We start from the raw sequence: 19,699 nt of genomic DNA, 5'->3' as shown, positions 1-19,699 counted from the left end.
AAGGAAAAGGCCACACCATCCAATACTGTACCATCCCTTGAGTAATGTACACATTGTGAAAACTCCTTCAAATATTGTGGTTCTTAAGTGAAAAAATGCGTACATCAATGATGCAGCATGACAAATAATGAATCTTTACAGACATAAGCACGAAACCTCAAACATCCAAGAGTGCTACCATTACTTTTATTATTATTATTATATAGTTAAACCCTAAAAAGTTAGCATCCTTTCCTACAAACCGAATCAAGGCGACAAACTATTGTAATTACATGCTTTCCTAAAATATAAAACTTTAAAACATATCTGTCCTCATTCCAAAGATGTGATCGAGTTATGACAACTTATTATCTTTGCAATGAAAAGGAGACTTCCCCAGAAGCCACACCTGTTGAAGAATACCCCTCGCGACGAGAATGATGCAGAAAAGGAAAGAGGAAACATGAAGAATGGAATGAAACATAAAAAAAATTTGGACCATTTCTCGATTTGTGCGTGTCATCCTTGCGCAGGGGCCATGCTAATCTTCTCTGTATCGTTCCAATTTTATCGGATGTCCCCGAAGGGACAAACCCTATGGTTGAGCACCTGTTTATAAACACTGTATTGTCGTAGTATTAGCCGATGTGGAACTCCAGTGGCGTGTGCAATCCAATGACTAACAACACAAATACCGCTCAGCCTCTGCAGAAGCAAACATGAAGGAAGCATCTCTCAAACTGCTGGGAGTTTTTCCCTCGAAGCAGATCAGGGAAAGATATGAATATTTTTAATGTATTTTTTTATATGCTTTGGGACAAAGAGCGGGCGGTGTAAATAAATACAAACCAGGTGCCCTTTAATACTATCCGTAGCCTTGTAGCTTTTTTTTTTTTTTTTTTTTTGATAACATGCCTTGTAGCCTCTTTGATTACTCTCTGCTCTATACTCTGCAACTTAGTTTTGATTTGACATCTCAACTTTATGTTTATTCATTTATTATTATTCTATTATTTTATTTTCTATATTTCTCTCTCTCTTTTAAGAAAGAAATTAAAATTATTCTGTTCTATCACTTTATATTTAAATATACAAAATCTATTTTGAGGAGAAACTTTGCACCTGTTTTTTCACTTCTCCAGTTATCTCAAAATACCACATCTCAAGTGGTATTCTGTAACAGAGAATTTCATTCAAAAATCAATACAAAAGTCATCTTCTCATCTATCCTATTTGCCTGGTATTTTTTTGAAAAAACCTGAACCAAACGTGGTATTTTTCAATATTCAGTTACACTTTCTCATCAATCCCAAAATAAACCTTCAACCAAACACTACCTTAAGGAAAAAGTGTTTGTCATTTTAAATGACAGAAAATTATGTCATTTTAAGAAAGATACAAACATTGAAAATTTAAATTTTAAATTAAAAAAACCATTCAATACTGTGCCTTGTAGCCTTGTAGCCTCTTTGATTACTCTCTGCTCTATACTGTGCAACTTAGTTTTGATTTGACATCTCAATTTTATATTTATTCATTTATTATTATTCTATTATTTTATTTTCTATTTTTCTTTCTCTTTTAAGAAGGAAATTAAAACTCTTCTTCTGTTACGTCACTTTATATTTAATATAAGTAAATCACTATTACCGTGAAATTTTGTATAAACATCACAAACCCATAATACATCCTTATCCTATTAAAATTGATCAAATCTTTTATACTAAATTATGAAAGGGAAAAAATACGATGTTACACAAAAATTCTAATCTCATGTCATAAATATTATAAGAGTGAGATCCATTTATTTTTAAAAAAAACAAAAAACAAAAAAGGAATGATACATTTTTTTTATAATATCTATAGAAAGAATTTATTTATTCCTCTCATATGAGAGAAACAAATCCCAATTATAAAATAATGGGCAAAATAATTAACTAATTGCATTTTAATAAAAAATTATGAATTTCTTATTGTTTTGGAATTATTTACGCGTGTATTGCAATGTGTCTTGCCCGAATTGGGTGTCACCTGCCACGCCTAAGTTAAGCGTCTCCTATGAGGCAGTCACGTCTAAATTAGGCATTACTCATATAGTATTGACACGTGTCACAAAAAATTCATATTTTAACCGTAAAACTTCTAAAGGCCATAACTTTTGACTCGGGTATCCGAATCCGAATTTTTTTTATTCCACATAACTTTTCGAGATATACGCAATGACACCTCATTTGGCATATTTTATCTCTCACAAACACAATTCGAATTTGCAACAAAGATATTATAAGAACATTTAAACCTAGAAGCCTCCGAGTTATTTTGGAACCAACGTCAAACACAATCTTCCTTTTAAAAATAGTAAATACCTTTTTTCGTCCTCACGAAAAAACACAGGGTCCATTTTAAGGGAAAATATATTGTAACAATCAATTAGTGTTACTACCAATCAATTTCACCGTTAGATCGATTATGTTGATCCAACGGTTATATTTATTTTCATCTTTGTGTGGTTATGATTCCTCATATTTAATACTTTATATTTATTTCTATCTTTGTATGGTTATAATTCTCCATATTTAATATTTTATATTTATTTCCACCTTTGCATGTTTATGATTTCTCATATATAATACTTTCATATTAAATATGGAGAATCATAACTATAAAAACATGGAAATAAGTATAACCGTTGGATCACCATAAATGATCTAACGATGAAATTGATTGGCAGTAATATTGGTAGTAACACTGATTGGTTGTTACGATATCATATCCCCCATTTTAATCCATTAAAAAAAAGTCGACTACAAAAAAAAAATTCAAAATAAACTCAATTAATTGAAATCGTGGTCCTTCAAAAATTCAAAGAAGACCTATGTAATTTTTTTGGCTTGGAAGTCCGAAGCAGATGATTTTTTTATTCCACATAATTTTTCAATATCTACACGCGAAAATTTTTTCGGAGAATTATTTGTTAATGCTGGGAAGTAAAAATTTAAATAACATCATTCACAAAGATGAATGAAATATGTCAAAGGGACATCCAATTGCAGGCTTTTCATGAAACATGCTTTGATAAAAGGAGCCGTAGCGAAAGCGAGCCTTCATAGGGCAATTGTCACTGCTTATGGACCCGAACCTGGGTGATCTATCCATGACCAGGATGAAGCTTGGGTGAAACTAAGTGGAGGTCCGAACCGACTGATGTTGAAGAATCAGCGGATGAGTTGTGGTTAGGGGTGAAATGCCACTCGAACCCAGAGCTAGCTGGTTCTCCCCGAAATACGTTGAGGCGTAGGAGTTGACTGGACATCTAGCGGTAAAGCACTGTTTCGGTGCGGGCCGCGAGAGCGGTACTAAATCGAGGCAAACTCTGAATACTAGATATGACCTCCAAATAACATATATATGTTCGTAATAATGCATAAGAACATATATGTTCGTAATAATGCATAAGAACATATATGTTCGTAATAATGAATAGAGGGAAAAAAAATAGAGAGTAGACCTCACCTTTGATTTGTGAGTGCATAAAAAAAAAATTCTCATATCATATGAGAGTAATATTCCAAAAAAAAAAAATGTAAAACATTAAACTTTAATACACGGGGGAAGCCACCCCTTAAGATAAAGCTAAAGAAGGATAGGACATCCTAAACAGTCTTTTCATCAAAAGATTACATGTTATAATAATAATAATAATCACCTCAGTAAAAAGAAAGAAAGGAAAATAAATAAAAATTTAGGAGGAAGAAAAGAAAGATTATTTTGATTTTTGAGGTTTTGCAGTGCAAAACCGCGAACAAAGAAGGAAGAGAAGAAACGGAAGAGTGGAGAAAGATGGGTAAGGGTAATCCGCACAGATCGACGACCGCCGGCGACGACCTTCATGCGGCGGCAAGGTCCGGTGATCTCATCGCTGTTCAGTTAATTTTGAGTTCAAATCCTTTGGCTGTTAATTCCAGAGATAAGCATTCCAGAACACCGTATCCTCCTTTTCTCTTTCATGAATATTAATTGTTAACGCTATGTATGGGAACCCTAAGATTCTTTCTCTGCGTTTGTTATAGATGCTCTTATTCGATAGCTTCAATGGAAATTAGTCTTTATTATGTAGCATTGACATTTAGTTGGTTCTTTTCGTGATGATTCATTGCCTGGTTCCTTTTCTTCGCAAATTGCATATTTTACCTATCTAGGTTGAACAATGAATTTTATACATGATTATCTGAGAGCATTAAAGAATTAGATGAGAGGATCATACTAGAATGCTATTTATTTGCTTATTTATTAGGGGAGTCTTACATGTTCCTTAGAATAGATATTTTCTTGAATGGAAAGAGCGACGCTTCATGTTTTATCTGAAAGTGTCCTGTTAAAATCATATGTCCATCCCTTTGAATATGGATTGTTGAATATTTTTTTCTTCAGATTGCATGATTGTATTCTAGGCAGAATTGGAAATGAGGAAGAAAATTTTATTTTGGGTGAAGTTACTAGTTTTTTCTTGGGAATTTCTAGCATTGCCACCTTGTTTCTTTGACAAGCAACTTTGAACCATAGACTACATTTAGCAGCATTTTCTGGGCAAGCAGAGGTAGTGAGTTATCTCTGCAAGCACAAAGCTGATGTTGGTGCATCTGCTATGGATGACATGGCCGCGATACACTTTGCCGCGCAGAAGGGACATTTGGAAGTCATTCGGGCTCTGCTTTCAGCTGGGGCCTCTGTCAAAGCCTCTACCCGCAAAGGCATGACTTCATTGCACTATGCTGCTCAAGGTTCCCATCTGGAACTTGTTAAGTATTTAGCCAAGAAAGGGGCAAGTCTTAGTGTCAAGACAAGGGCAGGAAAGACCCCTTTGGATCTTGCTACCAATGAAGAAGTCCGCTCCTTTCTCGAGGAATTTGAAAGATCAGCTAAGAATGGAGGATCTGGAAACAAAGATAAAGCTGAAGAATCTGATCCAAATTCATCCACATTGGTATCGGAAGGTAATTTGAGTGCTGAACCTCCTGCAGCTTCTGTTGATGAAGAAAATGGTGAGAGGGAGAAGAGGAAGGGTAATGAAGATGAGGCAAGAGAAGACTCATCACAACCAAAAAAGGCGAGAGTTAAGTTAAGCCATCTCCAAAGTTCAGATGATGCCCAAGAAGAAGAAAACCTGTAGGTTGGCAGATGCATAGTAGAACAAAATTTTGTTATTATAATCTGTAATAGTGCCTGATTTGGAATCCCTTTGTTGGGTTAGTAGACTTGGATAATCTATTGACTGTTTAGTGACACTTTCTTCTGTATTTATACAATTTTATCATCTTGAAAACTTCTCCTGTTGAGATGCCACTTTCCTTTTCAGCAGATACTTATAGGACTTTTGAAGTTAGCCTCTGTACTTTTCTTCTTTTTTCTTTTTCCCATCTTTCCAAAAAAAAAAATAGTTGTTCAACACACCGGTAATCACAATATGCAGGTAAACGATGGAATACACGTCTATAATGACAGTTTTCATAACCTAACTCTGTCTCACACACTAGTAGACAGTCACATGTCCTCTGCTGTGTAATAAAGGTGAGACCAAAATATCGTATAAGACAGGTGACATTCCATTTTTTTTCAAAAAAAAAGATAGCTCTATTAGTTATCAGCATTTTGGAGAAGTTGTTCAAGAAAGAGCTCGGTAATATCTAATCAATCACAAAGCTTTGAATTCATTAAAATGGGTATAATGAACTAAGTCGTGCTCATCATAAAAATGGGTATAAATGTCCATTTCAAGGTGGAAAATTTTTTAGGCTTGCTTCTATAAATACACAATGTAACAATTAACAACATCCAATATCAAGAGAATTACAGAAATGTACATAACAGCACAAGCGGCTGCATTTGAATTCAAGTGACTCCAAACATATTTTTCCTTTGTGCCTTGAAGATCTAGCCAAAAAGCTATAAAGCACATAAAAGAAGAAAACAGAATCTCAACTCTCAATGATACTGCTCCATTAAGCGACTTACATTTACAAGGCTGAGCAGCAATTGAACAAACATTAAAATCTCCGCCAGTCTAAGTTCTTTACAACTCATCCATCCTACAACCAGATTAACATCAGTCCCTGTCTCATCTTATTTCCTAAATGTTTTTAATTTCTTTTCTTTAAGCCTAGTTTGTGATGACAAGAATTAAAAAAATAAAATAAAAAGGAAATACATTTCTAAAACTGTTTCTAGTATGTGTCCCATTAAACCCAGAAGATGTATCAACTGAAAACATAACGATATAAATCTCACAGCAGGCTGCAGAGTTAAATGTTATGGAATGAAATCCAGTCAAAGTATAGAGCTGAAACTTTCGATGGGATCAGATTCTTCAAGCATGGAAGCTGCTTGAAAGCAGTCAGCAGCATCACTTATTCGGCCATCATGCTTGTGAACCAACCCCAAGCAAAACCAAGCATTGCGGTTAGTGGGTTCTATTCTAAGTGCATCAGACAGTAAGCTTCTTGCAGCAGGCGAAACCTTTGAATCCATTTTCTGAAGCAAAGCACCCGTCAAAATCTTGCTTGGAACATAGTTTGGTTCAAGTAGGACAGCATTAAGAGTAGCATCAAGAGCTTCTTGAATTTGCCCACGTCCCTCAAACAAAACACCTGGCAGAAGCATACAGGAAAATATAAAATGTTTATCATAGAGTAGGTCCCCTCAAATATTAATATCAAACAAGCACATAATTCTTAGCTCTTTTATATGCTCTACCTTCGCATCCTCAAAGGGTGTCACTTTACATTCTTAAAATTTTTAAGATCATTACATGTGGATCCTATAAAGAGGGCAGGCCTCGAGCAATGGTGAAATTGCTCCTTGTGACTGAAAGATCACGGATTTGAATCTGGGAAACAACTTTTTTGCAAATATATAAGTGTAAGCTACATACAAGGATTGACCTCACCCTTACCTTTGTTAATCGGGGCTTAATGGGGAGTAATTTTTTACAGGTGGATCCAGCCTTAGGCCTATGACCAGTCATAAGGACTCCTACTTCAGTCTCAATTAGATAAAAAAGGGCCCCTATATGTTGTTAGTCACATGTGATTCTCCACGTAATCCATTTAGATATTGTTTTTTTTTTTCGGTTCCTGTTATTTGTTTCCTACTTCCTAGTTTAGGTTGATTAGGCCCATAAGCTAGTCAACCCTAAAATATTATTCTTCCATGTTTAGATAATTATAGCTTTTATTTCTTGATATTATGGGATTTGCTAGGCCAAATCTGTGTATGGTAGATGCCCTTAAATTGTAACCACCTTCATGGAAATAATAATATACAAAGAAAACCTATGCTCTGTTTTTCTACAGGATAAGGTCAACATGCTAAAATAGAAAACTTCAAACAGCACACAAGTTTTGGACTTGCCTTCAGTGTGCATAATTTCCGCGGAGTACTCCTTCAATTCCCTGGCCTTTTGCAAACAGATTTCAGCATCCTTCCAATGAGAAAGGCTAGCGTATAAATTTGCCAGACCATGCCAAATATCAGCTTCATTTACTTTATCAACCTCAACCTGAAAGAGTTGACAAAATGAAAGATTTATTATGGAATCAGCAATTTGTAAATGATGAGTCCCATGAAGCAAACGACATCACAGGGGGCATTCCTTTTTCTTTTTTTTACCCCATCAAACAACATCTTTCTTTCAGCAAAACCAAAAGAATGAGGAAGTGCTTAAACTTCAGTGTAAACGATAACAGTAAAAAAGAAAAATATGAGAGCATAACAGCATAAAAGCAAAAATGTAAAAAAAATCCTGGAACTTATACTGATTCATGGACACATCTTTGAAGTACTCATTTTACAGGATTATAGATAAAAGGGCCATCTCTATAGAACAAACTCAAATTTTTCACAGGTTACCTTTTTGCAACATTAAGAAATGACTGTTTCTGTGATTTTTGTTAGGTAATTAACATTGCGGTGATTTTTGGTTTCTTCTAAAAGACAACTATATAATGGTACAGAACTGTACGTTGGAATATCAACTTCTTTCCATATAACACGGGGGGAAGAATTTAGCATAATTGGAATCTCATTAAGAGCATTCAATTGACAGCAGATTTAGAGGAAATCCGGTTCCCACATTACATATTTTCAGCTATTACTAGTCTGAAGAAAAAATCGTTCAGACATGCTGAAGTAATTTAATTAAATAAATATTATAATCTACCAATCTCACATCAAACAGACATGTCTTGCTAATATTAAATAAGAGAATCCCTAAAAGAAGATAAGTAGATGGCAGAACTTACCTTTGAACTAATTCGGAGAGAACCAGAGGATTTCTTCTGGGCTTGAACCAACGCAAGTAGGTACCGATAAGTTTCAATGGCATCTATGGGTCGTGATTGGAAGATCTTCAGCTTTGCTTTCAGCCTAAGCAGTGGTCCTTGTTCCCATCTTGCAGTCTGATCTAAAGCAGCATCTGTTACCACTTCAGCTTCTAAAAATCTTTGTTGTGCAGACAAAATCAGGGCAAGCAATCTCCAAGATTTCAATATAGAGCCACCAGTTTCATTAAAGAAAAGCTTCGCAGAGCGCAAAGCAGCAGTCAAATTTCGGTGCTTTGCATATTGAACAGCCAACTCAAAAATCAGATCAGAATTGTTCGGCTCCAGTTTAGTTGCCTCCTCCAATGACTCCAGAGCTTTGGACTGAAGATGGGACCTCTCGAAGTCAGAGGAAGCAACCTTAGCTTGCTTTCCCAGACAAAGTCCCAACATCCGAAGCGCAACACCTTTCAAATGCTCGTTAGAACCCTGAGCATTACTGATTGCCCTCTCTGCATGGCCCACTCCCTCAGCAGCAAGATGGGGATCCTCACTGCAGATCTTAGCAGCTAACAATAGTGATGTAAGGTTATTTGGTTGTTCGTGTTTGTGCAAAGATTTCCTAAGCAGATTCAAAGCATTGTCATTTTGTCCAGCTCCACTATGACATAAAGCTAAAGAATTCCAACGATCAATACGATGGTATACTCCAGGCATCAAGTCCTCAAGTTGTTTTGCTAAAATAGAAGTTTGGTTACACATAGAAAGTGCAAAAGTCAGGTGTTCCATGACTGAAGGATCCCATTTCGTCTTACCAAGGCAAAATTTTCTCATAAGAATCATTAAAAGCAGAATTGCCTCTTCGATATTATTTTTAGGCACATAAGACCCTTCAATCTGAACTGCTAAACTAGGTGGACTAGCCTCTACCCCACTATACAGCAAAAAACCAACAAATGATTTCTGAATTCTTGCACAGCAATCATTATCAAGGTTCCATTGACTAAGAAGAGCACGCCTATAAGCACAGATTGCCTCATCATAGCAACCAGCTTGTTTCAAAAGCTCTGGAAGGAGTTCTACTGCATGGCTGACTATCTCTTGCAATTTATTATCCACTTGAATGTCAGGAATACCCTGATAAAATATCTTCTCAACAGCATCAAGAACACGTTTACAATCATTAGCAGCTTCTGCAGAATCCATTAAACAAGCATTTCAATTAGTTCAATCAGATTCAAAAATAGTGATGTAAGTGTATTTCAAGAAAAAAGCTGTGTTTTATTAACTGTGCGTTTTATGTAATTGGGTAATCGTTTTGGTAAAAGGTAGATACTGTGCATTATATTATATGTGGTTCTAACACATTCCTTTTAATATTCTTTCATTCTGATTGTTGCACTCTATCTCTCTTACATTTTTCTCTCTCTATTCTATGAAAACCCAAGAATTGGGGATCAGGGGTTTCCCTCGAAACCTAGATCCTGGTCCCCGAAATCTCTTCGATTCTCTTTGTTATTACTCTGTTCTATATGTGTTTTTGTTCATCCTTTGAGTTGCAGGCTTGAGATCGTGCAGAATCTTGAAGATTGAAGGAGATCTTGGTTCGTGACTTTGAGGAGTTGGAGGCAAGCTTGAAGGTTCTGTGTTCTTGGAGCTTGGTGGAGTCATCTCTGGTATTTTCGTGTTGAGTTGGCTGCATGTAGCTTCTGATTTATAATATCTGTTAATCTTGTAATACTTGAACTTAGGGTTTTCTTTTGGACTGTTATTGCTTGGCTGTTACTGCTTGGCTGTACGTGTTTTCTTGGTGTTTGTTTGGGGTGCTTTTAGTGCCCGGATTGTACACTTTATTTTGATCTAATAGTGCAAGAACACTGGGACTTTATCCCAGTGCCATTGGATGTAGGAAACTTGCTAACAACAAAGTTTCTGAACCAAGTAAATTCTTGGTGTCACTCTCTTTTATTTTCTGCAATTTTTCTTTCTGCCAAGTTGATTTTGTAATAAATAGAATGTCAAAAGTATAGGAGGAATCATTCCCATTCAGAAGAAAAAAATTAAGAAACTATACAACATGTGGAGAACAACTTTCAACAGTCAAGACCATATATTCAATACCTGTTAATTTCCCCAGCTTTTGTAGAGACTTGGCTTTTAAGTAGATGGCATCAAGCACCAAACTAGCAGCATGCTGAGAGACTGAGGAAGGTGAGTCAGTACGAGTGCGACCTTTCTTGACAGGTGGTTTTTCAGAAAAGGAAGGTTGCAATCGCTGTATGGCAGCTTGGAGATCAATCCCATCAAACACACGAAGAGCACCTTCTACATTACCTCTCTGATACTCCAACTTTCCAAGAAGAGCTCTTGCTTCCTGTTAAAGTTTTAAAAGCAACCATGGGGCAAAACTCAAATATCTGATTAATTTATGGGAAAAAGAAGTATAATGTTGTAGGAAAGTTGTTAGGTTACATTATAGAGATAGAGATAGAGAATGTGGGACCCACACTTGTTTTCAAAAACAAAAACAAAAAAAGTGAGTCCCACCATCTCTATTTCTATAACATAACCTAACAACTTTCCTACAATATCATACTTCTATTTCCCTTAATTAATTCCCAAAAATGTTGCTTTAATTCAGTGCAAAAAACAAGGGATGCAAAATATACCAAACATTTAAGAGGTAGTTTGCGTCAAATTTACATATCGTACCAATTATTAAGGTTTATTTCTTGTCTGGCACATTTATCTGGTTTCAAATCCAATTAAGTTATGCTCATGTACATAAATTATAATCCATGATATATTTAATGCTTATACAAGTGCAATGTGAGCACTGATCAGATCATGAAATAAAAATTCATGCTCTCGCAGATATGAAAATTTTATTCTGTGGTATGGAAGTATTCTAAGGTTTGACTCATATTTGAAGAAATTTACTCCCTAGTTGTTTAAGGTGTTAAAAATGACAAAATAGTTACGGTTACCTAGATAAGGGGGGCATTAAAAAAATATATAGTTAAAACCTTATAATTTTTGTCATTGCTTACTCTGCCATACCCTATGCAGACCATGTACACGTCAAACAACAGATTTCTAGTAACTACCCAAAACTTTTTGTTTGTCCAAAATATAATCATAGATTTCAGAGTCCAAACATAGCTCAAGGGGGAAAACAATGACAACTCAAAGGAAAGGCGTTATGAATGACATGTATTAATATATTCTCAGTAGTTTGGAGTTAGGAGGACCAGAGTCTTCTATGCCGCAAACGAAATCAATGAAAAAGAGATAATGATAGACACCAAAGACCTTCAAATTTGATCTAAAATTAAAGATTCAATTACATCCTATAAAACCAGGAAAACAATTATGTCCTTGAAATTTTTATGAATTCATTATTAACATAATTGATGACCTTGAACCTACTTGTCTTGATAGGTTATTCCAAATGGGGATATATGTCAAAACAACATAATGCAGTTTAAATAGTTAGCAATCATGAAGAGTAATAATCACATGCCAAATTCAAAAAAAGCACCCCAAGAAATAGAGAAAAAAGAAGTTTCAGAAGTTAAGTAACGACGGTTGCAGTCATTCAGCAACAAAGGGGAGTTTGAGCCTAGCTTCCTCCATTAAATCTAAATAGCAATTTGGTCCTTGATCTTTGCTTAGTATTATTTGCAAATATGAAATATTCAATCCGTAAACATCTGCCTATTAATGTCATAAAAGGGGGGAAAAAGAAGAAGAGGGAATGGTTGCAACATAAAAAAATGGCAGGCACAAACTAACAAACTATGTGATGCCTGAGAAGGGGGCTGGGAGCATTAACAAACTGACCTCAAAATTGAGTGACAACCCTTCTCGCAAAGCAGATTCTGCCTCTTGAATATTTCCTTCATCGAGCTTAGCCTCAACTTCTGATGCAATCATGCGGCTTCCATTTGCATGGACCTCTCTAACTGACACGTTCTCAAGATCACTGGACTCCATCAATCACCTCCCCACTACCTGCATAAAACCACCCTTACCACATTAGTCTTCAAAGGCAACGCGTATTCCTCGTTTACATTCTAAAAAAGCTAAACAAAAACCCATATACACACGCATTAAATCTTCAGCATAACAAAGAAAACAAACACACTTCCCTATTTCCCACGACACTGCTCGAAACGGATCCAAACAATACCACATAGGATTCAAATCCCCTACAAATGCATGACGGGGTTCCATAATAATGCAAAAAGCATCAAACTTTGGAAGCAAAATTCAAAATTGTAAACATAAAATCAACGGGAAGAAATTTTTTTGCAGATCCGGAGAACCAGCATGAACATGGAAGAAGAACGAAGAGAACAAAGAAGGACAAAAAAAAAACACGATTTCGAGACTCACCAAAGCAACGTGGCCTCGGAGCAATGGTGAGAGATGCAACAGTGACCTCAAACAAGATCCAAGGGACCCTTCATTTGATCAAAATTGCATTCGAGTTACCCTTTTGTTTGTTGTCTTGTTTGAGAGAAAAAAAACAAACACAAAGGAACACAAACAGTGGTTGGATGGTGTGAGGAGGTCAACCGCTATTACATACAGCAAAATGCAAAATCTAGTGAGAATCTGCAATATGGAATGGCATTTGGTGTGTATCAAACCAAATTAACAATTAAATATTGTGCCCTTTTAGAAAATAATAAAAGAATGAAAAGATTCTGATTTTTTTAATTTTTACTTTTTTATTTTTTACCCAAAGAAAAAACGGTTATATCTGAATTAATATGATTATAATTGGGTTTGACATAGAGAGGAGAGGCATGACGAATATTGGGGCAGGGGATTCGGAAAGTAGAACGGTTTGGTAAAGGAGAGTCTAATGTTAGATTGGGTGTTTGGGACCAATTACGTTGTTCTTGTTAACTTTCATGTACTTGGCTCATTAGTTTGACTTAACTTATCTAAGTTTGACTTTCATCCATTTACTTTCTTATTCCGTTTAAAAAAATAATATGATCTTTTAATAAATAAATTTTTTTTGTATTTTAATTTGTGTTCAGATTAAAGATATTCGACGAAAGGTCGGAGTAGTACCAGTAGACGAGAAGATGAGAGAATATAGATTGAGGTGGTTTGGGCACGTGATGAGAAGGCCCCTGGATGCTCCTGTAAGAACAGAAGTTTGTTACCAAGAGCTCAACACAAAAAGAGGCAGAAGTAGGCCGAAACTTACTTGGGGGAAGGTAGTAAAACAAGATTTAATGGAGTGAGATATAGATTGGCAGACGATTTGTTTTAGAACGGAATGGAGAAAAGCTATAAATATGGTGGAGGGTTAGACCCGTTGTTATTCCTATGTTCCAGATGGCCATTTTTTAGTCTTTTTCCCTTCATCTCCCCCACTTCTTCTTGTCCCTTTCTTTTTTACTTTTATTTTATTTATATATACATATCTATATACATATATATTTTATTTTATTTTATTTTATTTTATTTTTTCAACTGTTTTGTATCTTTCATGTGGATTCATCTACTACCGACCCCAATTAATTTGTGATAAAGGTGATGTTGATGTTGAATTTGTGTTCAGATTAAATTATTTGTATTAAAAAAATTTAATCAAATCTTATAAAATAAAATAAAATAAAATAAACTTTAATTATTTTTCCCAAAAATAATGTTGCTAAACATGCTCTTATTTCAGTTATTCTAAATGATAATCTATATTATTTAATAAAGGTGATTGTCTCTTTTGACTGTTACATTTGATCGTATTTTTCAAACTTAGTTGGCCAGTATTATTTGTTTATATTTTTATGTTTACAATTTATTGATAAAGTATGTTGATGGTTAGTAAAATTACATTTTTCCAATATTAGTTACTTTTTATATAGTTTCTTTTTGTTCATCATAACGTAGTGATGCCGAAGTGTATAGAAAAAATGTGACTAAACTTCACAAAAAAATTGTGATCAATAAAAAAGAAACCCTATTTTTTAATTTTTATTTATAAAATAATAAAATTCAATTCCTACAATAAAAGTTATAAGCATCATTTTATAGACTAATTACAAATTGATCCAAAATTTAAAATTTTAAAAATAAGCCAAAAAATCTTCGGTTGAGGAATTAGTCTCGTCCTTTCTCCGGTTGCGAAGCTTAGTGCACCCACTGTTACAATGAGGGGCTAGCCCAAACGGGCCGTACCCCGAAGGCATGGTGCCCGGAGAAGGTTGAATGGGGATACCTCCTGGCAATGTACCAAAAAAAAAAAAAAATATCTTATACCATACGTTGCACATAATTATAATTTCTAAAATAATAACATTTTATATCATATATTGCACATAATCATAATCATAATTTCTAAAATATAAGTTTATATCATATATTGCACATAATCATAATTTCTGAAATAAAAAAAATTTTCCAAAAATATTCTAATTATTATATGTAGTAATTTAAATTTAAAAAAAAAACAAATACCTATATATATAGAAATGTTCATACCAAACTATTAAGAACATCTACGGATTACATATAAGGATTATGCCCAAATTTCATATAATAGAGATAACCTAAACACCTAGGGATTAGGATTACATCCAAGTTTTATATAAAAGAAATAACCTACGAATAGGATTACATATACCAAAATTCATATCAATATAATCTATGACTCTCCAGGGATTAGGATTACATATATCGAACATATAACTACCTAAAGATTAAGACACACCCAATAAAATTTCATACACAACAAATCTACAACCACCTAGAGATTGGGATTACCTAGTCTCCATTTTCGCTAACTTCTAGAAGAAAAGAGTAATTTGGGGCAGAGAATCGGTTGATAATCAAAAAAATATAAAGTTTGAAAATAATTAAAATAAAATTTTTGGAGTGAGAAGAGAGAGAGAGAGTAGTAGAGGAGAGTGAATTGGTTTGGTTAGGCTAGGTCTCTATTTATAGTTGAAGTTTTGGGCTTATACATTACTGGCTCAATGCTGACTCATCATATCTAAACAATTTATGTTTGTTAACTCATCATATCTAAACAATTTATGTTTGTTGACTCATCATATCTAAACAATTTATGTTTGTTGACTCATCCTAATCCAATCAAACATTACCAATCAAATAATCAAACATTAAAGCATAATGATCAATCAAATAATCACAATTTATCACCCATTATTATTATTACTAATTTATAATTTATTACTATTATTAATTTATTGTATTATAAATTACTATTATTTTTCTGGGATATTACATCAAATCATGCCAAATGTGTTAATTTTTTTTTTCTTGCCAAACAAATCACAATCATGTCTATTTCTTTATTTGAATTTTGATTTGATCGAAATTTGTTATACTTTAAATTTCGGTTTCTTTAAACAATTGAATCATACTTATTAAGTCACAATTTTGGTTGTCTCTGACTTTCTTCAATCAATAATTTTTCTTTGAAAATTGTTCTAAGAGTATCTCCAGCCATAAGCCAAGGACTAATCCCCTTGAGGTGGAGAGATTACACGATCTTGGGTACAGATTTTTCCAATAAAGCATTTTCTATACACGCAGCCAGGGATCGATCCCTTTGAATCAATAATTGAGCTATATGCAATGAGAAAATTATAAATGCTCACTTAGTATTAGATATTTACAAACATGTGAATAAAAGAAGGGATTGCTTTTTCTACCGTCAATGTAGATAACTTATCTACGTTGAGTCCAAAACGACATCGTTTTGAGACGAAAATAAGGTATTTTTATAAGAGATAGGTTATTCTGCCAACTCTTATTTTGCCTACCTTTGTCTACCCCTTTCAATACCGTTGGATTACAGTCTTATCCAATGATGAAAATTTATTATATAAAATAAACTCTTTAACTCATTTCTCTCTCTCATTGCCTCTCACTTTTTTCTCTCTCGTCTCCTTTCTCTCTCTTTAATTTCTCTCCTCCCACACTCTTTCTCTCTCCTTCCCTTTTTCTCCGTCGATTTGCATAATTTATAATCTGAATTTATATTTGAATCTAAATCCAATCAACGATTAATGGCATGATAATTATGCTGGATGAATATAATTTTCAAAATTTCTTGAATCTAATATAATTAAACATGGCATAAACCACAAAAATACAAAAAAAAAACGAAAATCACGAAGAATCCTTTCCTTTGAATTAATCCACGATTAGAGAAACGTTTCTATTTTGATGTTGAAATTTGAAATCGAATCAACTTATCTCCTCCTTCTTATCTTGTTTTTCACCATTGATGTTCAACAGGCATACATGATCCTATAACACATGGCATCTGAGTTTGTTTCTTCTTGACACCCCTTTTTAATTTTTTATGTAAATGCTCATAACAATGACTGAGTTGGATGAATTGAGAAAAAAGCTTGCACCTTTTTTTTATGCTGAAGCACCATTAAAGAGAGAGAAAGGAGAGGAGAGAGAAAGAACGAGAGGCCGTGAGAGAGAACAATGAGTTAAAGAGTTTATTTTATATAATAAATCTCCACCATTGGATAAAGTTGTAATGTAACGGTATTGAAAATGGTAGGCAAAGTAGGTAAAATAAGAGTACGCAGAATAACCTATCCATTTTTATAATTATAATTTGTTTCAGGATTATAATAGTCTTTTTCATTATAATTTTTAAATTTTTCAATGCAAAACGATATTATTTTTGGAACAAATGTAGATAATTTATATACATATTAGCTGTAGGAGCATTAAACCCATAAAAGAAACTACATGCTTGCTGCTAGTACTAATGCATTAATAAATTTGTTTTCAAAATAAGGATAACAAGTTCGTTGCTTTATTAAGAATAATATAAGGATTTAAAAACCGCATCTCATACCAGGATATTCAATTATGGTTTTGGCTAATTATGAAAATTACATCGCGTCATATTTGGATTATCTTTCTTATTTTGTAAATATGATTGCTTATTAATATAATGTGATATGATATCCCTATTTTATTATGATGAGATTAGATCGTTATAAAAACCGCATCTCATACCGGGATATTCAATTATGGTTTTTGCTAATTATGAAAATTACATCGCGTCATGTAATTTGGATTGTTTTTCTTATTTTGCATATATTATTGCTTATTAATATAACGTGATATGATATCCCTATTTTATTATGATGAGATGAGATCTTCATAAGCAGTTAAAATTTAAAAATTAAAATTAAAATGATGGGGTGTGATTCTAACATTTTTATCCTAATTATTATTACGCTCGCCTATATTTTTTAAGGCAAGAACATGTAACTATTTATGCAAATGAAATTGTTAATAGTTTAACAAATGCTCTATTTTTCTATAGTATATTAAATATTTTATTATTTATTTATGGAATTAATGTTTTTTTCAGTAAAATAAAGACAATTCTATTTTTCTGCATTCACATTAGAGCGAATGTGATTTTTTTTCCCTCCCTATTCTTTCCAAAGGAGTTATTCATTTGTACGTGAGAGGAGATAAAGTTATTTATATCTTGCACGGGAATATTAATCTCTTCATTCATTAGTATGCATATTTAATAAAATGATTTTACTACATGATGGAATTATTACTTTTTATGATTCTTTTGTAGTAAAAATATTTTTTTAGAAAAAGGGCAGGACTCTCCTACAATACTGGGGTTGCTGATATGGATTTTACTCGGTCCTATGCTTGTGGGCACCTACACTTCATAGTTTAGCAACCATTGTTATAGGCCACCATCGTCATTGGTGATCCAACAACGTTGCCGTCCGTGTGCTTTAAAACATCATGCCTGTGAGCGCTTCCCAGATCTGTTTGCCACGTCATCTAGGAAAATAGTTTCAGCATTATGAATGTACTAATGACTCGATACATCTTTTATTAAATATGAAAAAAAATATATTTATATTATAATTATTTTTTTTTCATATTTCTATTTTCCCCTTTTTAGTAAGGATATACTTACTTTTATTGCCCTGAAGATTTACTCGCCATCTAGCGAGCATTTGGTAAAGAAGATATTTTTTATCTGGAAAAAAAAGATTTTTAGAAATATGATGAAAAATCTTTTTCCTTAAAAAGTTACAAAAGTGTATTTAGTAAGCCAAAATTTTGCCAAAAATATTAAATTAATTTTACTGATGTTATATTTAATTAATTATAAAATATTGATGAGAATGTTAATCTAAATAACAAAATTACCTTTACTTTTTAATATTGAAATGACAAAATATCACTCATCAAACGTTCATTAAAGTTACATGACTTGAGCTGCTAACCTCCTTTTCCATCTCGTAGAATGAATTGCAAAGGATCCAATCAGCTTTGTCGATATTGGAGACTAGAGTGCCACTGCCAAATCAATAAAAAGTGGATTATCTACATTAGTAAAGAATAAGAAAGAAGCCAAGTCCCCAAGTTGAAGTTTACGCAACGCAGGAAGGTTAATCTCATTTTTTGTGAGGGGAACTCGAAACTTTCCTTGTTGAACATGATAGTATATACTATTGGACAGACATAATTTCAGTGAGAAATGCAGCTCCAACTATCCCAAATCTCTTGGCAACTTCTATAGTCCAAGGCAAGAATGAATCATAAATAACGCAATCAACATGATCACTTGATCTATCAAGTTTACGTAGAAGTTCAACAAGAGTCTCTGGCTTTACTTGCCAAAAACATTCGAAATAGGCCTTTTCTAAAAACATTCAAAGGCCTATTTTATGGCTCGTGGCTCTAATACTAATCGTCCTCCTCAAGCTTATGCTTCCTTTGGATCATCAGCCTCCATGGATGACAGTTCTAGTCTTTATTTTTTACAGAGTGGTGACCATCCTGGGTTGATTTTGGTCTCCCATACACTCTCTGGTTCTAATTTTCATTCTTGGCGTCGCGCCATGGTTTTCGCTTTAACTGCCAAGAACAAATTATCCTTTGTTGATAGTTCCCTTCTTCGACCTCCTTCAACTGATTTGCTGTTTCCCGCTTGGATCCGCTGCAATTCCATGGTTATTTCATGGATTCTTAACTTAGTATCGAAGGAAATTGCTGACAGCCTTCTTTACTTCTCCAATGCATATGAGGTTTGGACAGATCTGGCTACAAGGTTTTCTCAAGCCAATGGTCCCCGTATTTTCCAGTTGAAGCAATAGATTTCCCTTCTCAGTCAGGGACCGCTCGACGTCAGTGGCTATTATACCAAGCTCAAGGCTCTTTGGGACGAGCTCCATGCTTATCTTCCCTTGCCTACATGCACCTGTGGTGCCCTTCGGCAGATCACCCATCAAAGAGAACAAGACCATGTTCTTCAATTTCTCATTGGCCTTACTGACTCTTTTTCATCAGCCCGTGCCCAGATCCTGCTACTGGATCCATTGCCTTCGCTTGCCAAAGTT

The 19,699-nt window shown here is 34.1% G+C and overlaps 3 protein-coding genes and 1 non-coding gene across 5 annotated transcripts; 2 read left to right on the top strand and 2 right to left on the bottom strand.

The window, feature by feature from the left end:
* Nucleotides 1-466: 466 nt before the first annotated feature.
* Nucleotides 467-569, bottom strand: LOC133297058 (U6 spliceosomal RNA). Its single transcript, XR_009749599.1, has one exon. It is a non-coding gene; the product is annotated as a U6 spliceosomal RNA (small nuclear RNA).
* A 3,198-nt stretch (nucleotides 570-3,767) lies between these two features.
* Nucleotides 3,768-5,344, top strand: LOC133297054 (uncharacterized). Of its 2 annotated transcripts, XM_061496116.1 has the most exons (3): nucleotides 3,768-3,965; nucleotides 4,543-4,982; nucleotides 5,016-5,344. In XM_061496116.1, the coding sequence occupies exons 1-3, from the start codon at nucleotides 3,820-3,822 to the stop codon at nucleotides 5,147-5,149; spliced, it is 720 nt and encodes a 239-aa protein (XP_061352100.1). In that variant the 5' UTR covers nucleotides 3,768-3,819; the 3' UTR covers nucleotides 5,150-5,344. The 2 variants fall into 2 exon arrangements, with proteins under 2 accessions (XP_061352100.1, XP_061352099.1); XM_061496115.1 differs by having other exon boundaries at nucleotides 4,543-5,344.
* Nucleotides 5,345-5,777: 433 nt separating this feature from the next.
* On the bottom strand, nucleotides 5,778-12,831 carry LOC133297056 (protein NPG1-like). Its single transcript, XM_061496118.1, has 6 exons — nucleotides 12,693-12,831; nucleotides 12,138-12,308; nucleotides 10,416-10,668; nucleotides 8,277-9,487; nucleotides 7,387-7,534; nucleotides 5,778-6,623 (listed from the first exon to the last, which is right to left on the bottom strand). Exons 2-6 carry the CDS (start codon nucleotides 12,288-12,290, stop codon nucleotides 6,304-6,306), a joined length of 2,085 nt encoding a protein of 694 aa, XP_061352102.1. The 5' UTR covers nucleotides 12,291-12,308; nucleotides 12,693-12,831; the 3' UTR covers nucleotides 5,778-6,303.
* A 6,196-nt stretch (nucleotides 12,832-19,027) lies between these two features.
* LOC133297044 (uncharacterized) lies at nucleotides 19,028-19,456 on the top strand. Its single transcript, XM_061496104.1, has one exon. The coding sequence runs from the start codon at nucleotides 19,028-19,030 to the stop codon at nucleotides 19,454-19,456; it is 429 nt and encodes a 142-aa protein (XP_061352088.1).
* The last annotated feature ends 243 nt before the right edge of the window (nucleotides 19,457-19,699 follow it).

Source organism: Gastrolobium bilobum, unplaced genomic scaffold, assembly GCF_033153095.1.
Source record: "Gastrolobium bilobum isolate Gb01-03AN ecotype WA unplaced genomic scaffold, APGP_CSIRO_Gbil_v1 utg5068, whole genome shotgun sequence".
Taxonomy (NCBI): domain Eukaryota; kingdom Viridiplantae; phylum Streptophyta; class Magnoliopsida; order Fabales; family Fabaceae; genus Gastrolobium; species Gastrolobium bilobum.
This window is presented reverse-complemented; position numbering and strand designations above follow the sequence as displayed.